Genomic DNA, 7,243 nt, shown 5'->3' on the forward strand with positions numbered 1-7,243 from the left:
AATTGCACTGTTTTTGAGTCAATGCAAGGCAAAGAACTGCTTTAAAAAGAATGGGTACATAGACGGCTACATTTGACATGAAACCACAAAAAACCATTTGGGAACTGTCACAATCCATCAGCCAAGTATATATCAAAATCCTACCAAAAACTATGTGAAAATTATGTTTAAAGTTAGTTAAATAAACTTACAAGTAAATAAGAAATCTCTTTTAAAATATTATTTGTTGCCTCATCACAGGATTTTGTGTAATAACAATGCGATCTTAACTTGTGCAAAAAACCATGTGAGCCTAGAAAGTGCGTTCAGTTTATATATAACCTGAAGTATGATCCTTATCAAGTCGTTTATGATTTTCCTGCAATGCAAGCGTATCCAAACCTGCACAGTTGAAATGTACATTTGACTTAAGAATGAATAACAGATTTAGACCACATCGATGTGTCGTCTTTTACAATTCAAACACTGTACATGTATATTTTAGAAAGTAGCTGATGAATGTAGGTTTCTAACATAGGCGTCGGAAGCAAATTGAATGTCAGGGAGGAGGGCTAATTGAAGGGGGTTGGGGGGCTGAACCAACAGAAAAGGTGAATCCCACTTTTCAATGCCTATATTATGTACATGTATATATTTGCAAAAAAGTGTGTGCTAAGCAGAGCTGTTTCACGGACCTCCCCACGTCATATTTAAACTCCATCATTTTAGTGTTAAAGTGATAAAATAGGAAACTGATTTTGTTGTTGTATATTCCAAAATATTAATCTATATCAGCTTAAAACAAATTTATAATTCATAAAAAGCTAATTTTAATGCGATGAAAGCGCAAATCGTCTGTATTCTATTCACAGGTAAATAAACAAATTTACACTCTGGTGGTAATTGTAACAGCGTTATCACAGCATGGAGATCTAATTCGTTTCTCTATAAGGAAACAATCAGTCGTATTTTAGAGCTGCTTTTTAATATAGAAATAAAATCCTCGTTGTCGTGAATGACAAAGACTAACCTCCTCGGTCTCGAAATGTTGTTTGAAATCGGTTTTTATCTTTTAAACGACATTTCTCGATCTCGGAGGTTATTCTGCAACATTAACGAAAACGTGGACTTTATTTTTTAATTTTTTTTTTTTTTGAAAAATGCAGTTCCATTAGTTCTCGCATCGCTTTCCCACACTTCATGAACAATGAGAATGGAAGTGATCAACACCTGTTAAGGCATTGAGTTTATTAGAGTCGTTACAAATACACTTTGTAATGATTTTAACAATATTTCCAAAACACGGTTTACGAAATGTTTTGTTTGAAAGCAATTACTGTTTTGGATTTCTCTTCCCTATAAGTGTCTTAGTGATAAATTTATCTTTCATTTATTTAATTTTTGGAAATCACAATAAAATATCAAAAAACATGCATTTAGTTACCTTACCGTTACACAATTCAATATTCAAAATCAGTTTAGCTATAGAATAAGGGAAAAGAAAGTCGAGAGCTGAGTTGGAAGTTGTGAATATTTAAAAAGTCAAATATTTTAAATAAGGAAAAACATGAGATAAAACAAATTAAAATAGAATATTAGATCAGTGTCTTTGTTTTCTGACGTCGATAAGTTGTCCCGTAACACCCACAGTCATCAAAGGTGTCTTCAAATCAGTTCAAGAATAAAGGGTGAAAGGGCACAAAACTTGCATGGAAAGTATTTAGAAAATAAAAAATACTCAATTTTTAAAAGCTGAATAATTTCAACTAAATGGTATAAAGCTCTTTTATTTCACATGAAAATACCTGTGATAGAATTATATGGTTGTTCTACATTACACTGTGCCTTTTACTGAAAAATTGCCCTTTAAAGCATCCACATTTGAAGCTTAGATAATAATAATCCTAAAGACATTTACCTTCGACACTATATATGTAATGCAACATGGGGTTATATATGTCATTGTACTAAGATTCGATTACTAGTATGTTAATTTTTAGTACAAGAATATTTCTCATTCTGATTCGACTTAGAAGTATTCTGAGATTAATAATAAAGAAGATGTTTAAGTTTCTAATTCACTTTGTTTTGTTTTAAATTTGAACCCAATTTTAGCAGACTTATCTGTGATTTTATATGAAACATTTTTTTTTTCTGATCATAAACATGATAAGAATTTTAACATTACTGTAGACGTATAGTATATTCGGCTGTGTATTTTTTAATGCTATATGTCTTGAACATATGTACATAAACAGGGATATAAGGAAATGCGCTATATCAAATCTACACGAACTTGTTCAAAAGCCAATTTCCGCCAAATATCGTAAACGCTAATATAATACATTATTTTACATTATGCTGGGACCTTCAAATCGACATTTAGAATAATGTTTTGAAAAGCTATCAAACATTCTTAAAGGGGCATAAATTAATACAGTTTCAGCTAAAAATTCAAAATTTACTTTTTCATTTTTACAAATATTTAAAAGAGGTCCTTCTAATGATCATCATAAAATTTGAACGCCAGTTGTCGAGAGACAAGACAGATTTAGAGCTCCAAACCTTTGTTATATAATCAAGGTCTGTGTCATGTTTTTGTTTACACAGGTTAATATACCAATATATGTTCGTTCAAAGTACATAATATCAAATAAAAGTTAATTTTATATACGATTCGACAGTTACTATTTATTTGCTGAATTTAATTTTGTTATAAATAACACATTTACTATAGGTAAACAAAAACAAGGCAAGAGCCTTGTTTACATTATGAAGAACTTTAAGTTCTGTATTTGTTTGTTAATCAACAAATGATATCAAACTGTTTGCTAATCAATGGATGATGCCTTAGGTAGGAATTGTAAACATTAAAATTGGTTTTAAAAAATGTATATCCATGCCCCTTAAATAGTTACATGTACTACCACTCATATATCGACTCAATATTGGTTCCCACTTAACTTGAAAGTCAAGTGTACCACATGGTCTTGCTCATATGTTCTATAATCGGATATTGTACTAAAATTAAGACATTAGTGGTTATCTAATAACAGAACATTATGAAAAATAAGATGAACCATCTTTATTTGTGTAACAATGAACACGTATATATTACCTGGAAATTGGGCTTAAATCTCCTAGTTGATGTGACATGGAAGAGCATGATTTACGATCGAACAGTTTCTAAAAAGTGCAGGCTATTGAAAAACAAGTTGATAAAACAAGACTATCAGCATTCACGTGTCAAGTTATAGTTTTGCAAGATTGATAATTGGTATTAATGCCCCTGTCAACAAATACAATATTCAAGTCTATTGCTGACTGATGTTTTTTTTTCGAATCAATTTGTAGACAACTATTAACACAAAGAATTGTCTTTCATGACAAGAAACAGATGACGCAGCTGTGACCGGTCCACGGGGTGTCCTCATGACACCATATCCAACCTCTGAAGATCAATATTTGATCTGCTTCAAATTTTGTTGGTTTTTTACGGACTTTATATCTAAGTACTTTTCGTATTTTCATACCTCAAGAGTTCAATGAGCACATTCTTGAAATACATGTTTAATATTCATTTATGAAATAGAATTCATTGATATTATAAAATATACAAAATATAATATAAACATATAGAATAAACATAAACATATAGAATAAAATAATGAAGAATGAAATATATAAAATAAGAAGATACTTATTTAAAAAAAAAAAATTGAACATCAACATTAAGTTTGAATTTATTAACACGGGAGTAACATAAATGTAAATATGCAATTATGTTATAAAAATATATTTTGTACTCAGGATGATATTAATGATTTCTGCTTAAAAAAAAAATAAACAACGCATACCTCGCCCCACTGTAATAACAATATTTTTAGTTAAACTATCCAATTATGATTACCGATAATCAATTTTTCTTATCAAAACCAAATTTTAAGTGGAGTTTGTGTCCCTTAGGCCAGAGGTGATCCGTCCTGGATTGCACTTTTCGACGAGGCATCGAAAAATTGATAATCTCTTTATATATTGCTTTGTCACAGAGGGGTTTGGTTTGCGTATATTTATTTGGCAATATTTCTTTGTCCAATTCATTAAGTAAATCATCCGCCATTTTTAAATCGTTGTCTGTTGTGCATGGCGACGAAGGTTTTTGGCAGCAATTTCTACGACGTGATACAGTGGCGGCATGTTTCTCTATTTCTTCCAGTTCTCTGATAATGTCTTCAATTTCCTTTTCTGTCTGTGTCTGTGCATTTTTCCATTTTGGCCCTGCTTCCTAAAAAAAATAAGTGATTTCTTGAAAAGCAATCATTGATTGCACGTGTATTTTTTTCTTTCTTGATATTTACTCAAATATATAAAAAGCGTAAAATTATAGGAAATGCACAATGGCACAAGGACATAAAGATTGTGGTATTGTACCATTAAATTTTACAAAGTGATACAGTGGGATTTGCGGAAAAAAGATGAGTACGATTTAATACTAAAGACAAGAGGTCCATGGGCTGAGTACAAATCAGTTCAGTATGAAAAAGTTATCGATGTGGTTGAATTGGGATGCCTCCATATCACTAAAGCATTTAATTTTCCTGTTTTTGAGAAAAAAAGATTTTCTTCCTATATATTACTTCGTTAAAATCTTATCCCCAATTGAGGCTCATCCGCACATGTACCTGAAGAGGTCCGCAGTACAGTTAAGTTGACAAATGGAAATATCTGCAATCTTTTAAAATAAAAAAAAATAATACTTATTTCATAATGATGGGCGATTTCTGTTAGGACTTCAAAAATTACTGATATCTAAAAAATTGTAATGCGGATCAAATCTAGATGTTGAGGGAACACAATAACAATATATATGATAAAGATTTAATGTGTACCAGCCGATAATAAATAAAGAATGGCACTGTTTTTGTTGTTTTTTTTATTTATTTGCAAAACCCTGAATATTTCATTGACCAAAACTTATTTGCACAAGTACAGCAACACAATGTAATTGTCTCTTTATTTTCCAAGTTTAGAGAAGTCTACTTTCAATATAACATGAAGAATTGGTGAGGCATTTTTGCCGAGGGAAAATCAAAATACCCGTCTTATAAAATCGCAAAAAAGAGGTCACAATAATTTAATGAATATGATGTAAAACTGTATTTTATTTTAGTCAATGTTAAACATGTACATGTAGGAGGAGTTGCAAAAATGGAGATGCGACTCTAATATTTAGCACATAGGAAAAAAAACTGACGTGCATGCGGACAAATAGACGGTTGAACAAACTTCATGACCATTTCATTCTGCTTGCAAAGAGAGTGATAAATTAACAAACGGTGATAAATTATCTTTTCTATGATTATAGCTTTCCCGAATATATAATTAAAATCGTAATATATACAGGTATGTGACCATGAAAAATTAAGAAATGAATTGTACCATCAAGACTTAGATGATGAAGATGTAAATATTCAAATTATATATGTATTGGTTCGAATGTCTAACATATATTGGCAATATTGATTGATAAAAACTACTAAAAAGCAAACATCAATGATTTGTTTTTAACATCCAAAACAGGTACAGGAAGAGGATGCTGGTAAATCTTAAAACAGCTCAAGAGAAAAAAATAATGAAAACAGAGATAAGCAAAAATCAACCTCGGATGATCAATTAATTACAGATTACAATATAAAATAAAAATAATAAATTGAACATTGTCCTGTGTGGCTTACTTTGATTTCGTTGTTTCGTGTTTGTCCTTTCTTCCTGATGACCCTTAAAATTTCTTTTGCCGGATCTTGTGATTTTCTACTGTAGTCTCTATGTTTTGTAACTCCCTTTTGACTGATGGTGCGAAGAAGGGTATGGGCATTATAAAATGGATTCTACAAATAAAAGAAAAAATTTGAAATAGATTAATATATTTTACCAAGACTTCAGATCTACAATTTTTCTTTCAAACATAACCAATACATTCAAATTAAGTTTGAACACTGTTTTGAACATTAAGAACTTTTATCAGACCTGTCTCACTTTCCAAGAATATACTGTATGGTTTCTTTAAATTCAGAACTATATTTCTGAATATCAAACAATTTGAAGGCAGAAACTTAATGCAAAATAATGCAACACATTTTATTTTACCTTATCTGACAATTTTATTCAGGTTTTATATTTTAAAGACTTTAATATTCGTTTTTTTTTATTGCAGAAGTTGTGAAATTCTATTAGTTGTATCAGTAGCTCTTACCTCATTATGTTGATATGAAGTGGAAGAAAAATTAGAAGTCCCAGACAGAGCTGCTAATTCCTCTAAAGTGAATCTCTTTCTAACTGGTTTGTAAGTGTCACTCCTAAATAATGATGACCTCAGTGAAACATCAGATGAACTTCCAAGGGCGCTCATTTTTATTAGTCCAATATCATCAGATTTGTCTAAATAATTACAAAAATGTGTCTGTCTAGTACTCGGTCCGTATAACGTTAAAACCAAAATAATCGATAATGAAAACAATAAGGTAAAGAATTGGAGCAAGAAATAATTCACAACTAAATATTACTACATTCAATTGATTTGCTAGTAACATTTAATTGATAACTCCATGTATAACACAATTATTGTTTTGTTCCATGATTTTATTTGAATAATATTCCAATTCATCTATGCTTATCTTGTTTTAAAATCCTTTCTTTCTTTTTATATAGCTTAATAGCAAATACAGATCAAGGATTCAATTAGTATAAAATGAATTAAGCAATTTTAAATGAAGTTTTTTCATTTTTCTTTTTTAATAGAAACATAATGGTATGATAATTAATGACTGATAGCCCAGACAAACCACTCACACATGATCCTATAAACCTTTTGGAAAAAAAAAATCTACAGTATGCTACCATAAATGATTCAACTTTCTTAATGGCGTGCAAATACAAGCAGTAAAACGTCAAAAAAGTTGTGGTGTGAAAAGATAAACGATATCGTATTGATTTTCTTTCATAATCAAAGGGAAGTTACGCTTAATTTCCCGATTTTCTTTATCAAAGTTGATTTTACTATTTCTCTACGTTATTGTTTAAACAATGGACAAATAGGCCTATGAAATGTCAGACAACACTGAAAAAGGTACATTTATCAGACATTGGACAAAGGACATTAGAAATTTAAAATTGTTTAAAGATAAATTATTATGCAATCTCAAATGGTTTAAAGCGGTGGGGGAATGTGAAAAACAGTATTACAGTATTACAGTGGAAGGACCCT

At 30.3% G+C, this 7,243-nt stretch overlaps 1 protein-coding gene across 1 annotated transcript; it reads right to left on the reverse strand.

The window, feature by feature from the left end:
- Nucleotides 1-3,792: 3,792 nt before the first annotated feature.
- LOC134231599 (uncharacterized) lies at nt 3,793-6,409 on the reverse strand. Its single transcript, XM_062713588.1, has 3 exons — nt 6,233-6,409; nt 5,715-5,867; nt 3,793-4,264 (listed from the first exon to the last, which is right to left on the reverse strand). The coding sequence occupies exons 1-3, from the start codon at nt 6,386-6,388 to the stop codon at nt 3,896-3,898; spliced, it is 678 nt and encodes a 225-aa protein (XP_062569572.1). The 5' UTR covers nt 6,389-6,409; the 3' UTR covers nt 3,793-3,895.
- Between the last annotated feature and the right edge of the window lie 834 nt (nt 6,410-7,243).

Source organism: Saccostrea cucullata, unplaced genomic scaffold (assembly GCF_032062105.1).
Source record: "Saccostrea cucullata isolate Sc308-1 unplaced genomic scaffold, CSIRO_AGI_Scuc_v1 ctg14327, whole genome shotgun sequence".
NCBI lineage: Eukaryota > Metazoa > Mollusca > Bivalvia > Ostreida > Ostreidae > Saccostrea > Saccostrea cuccullata.

Bases quoted from the DNA above. Each gene is read 5' to 3' on its own strand.
- LOC134231599 (XM_062713588.1), bottom strand. From the start codon at position 6,388: ATGAGCGCCCTTGGAAGTTCATCTGATGTTTCACTGAGGTCATCATTA. The intron at 5,868-6,232 runs GTAAGAGCTACT...TTTTATTTGTAG, and splicing joins CTTCATATCAACATAATGAG to AATCCATTTTATAATGCCCA. The intron at 4,265-5,714 runs GTAAGCCACACA...TATTTTTTTTAG, and splicing joins CACGAAACAACGAAATCAAA to GAAGCAGGGCCAAAATGGAA.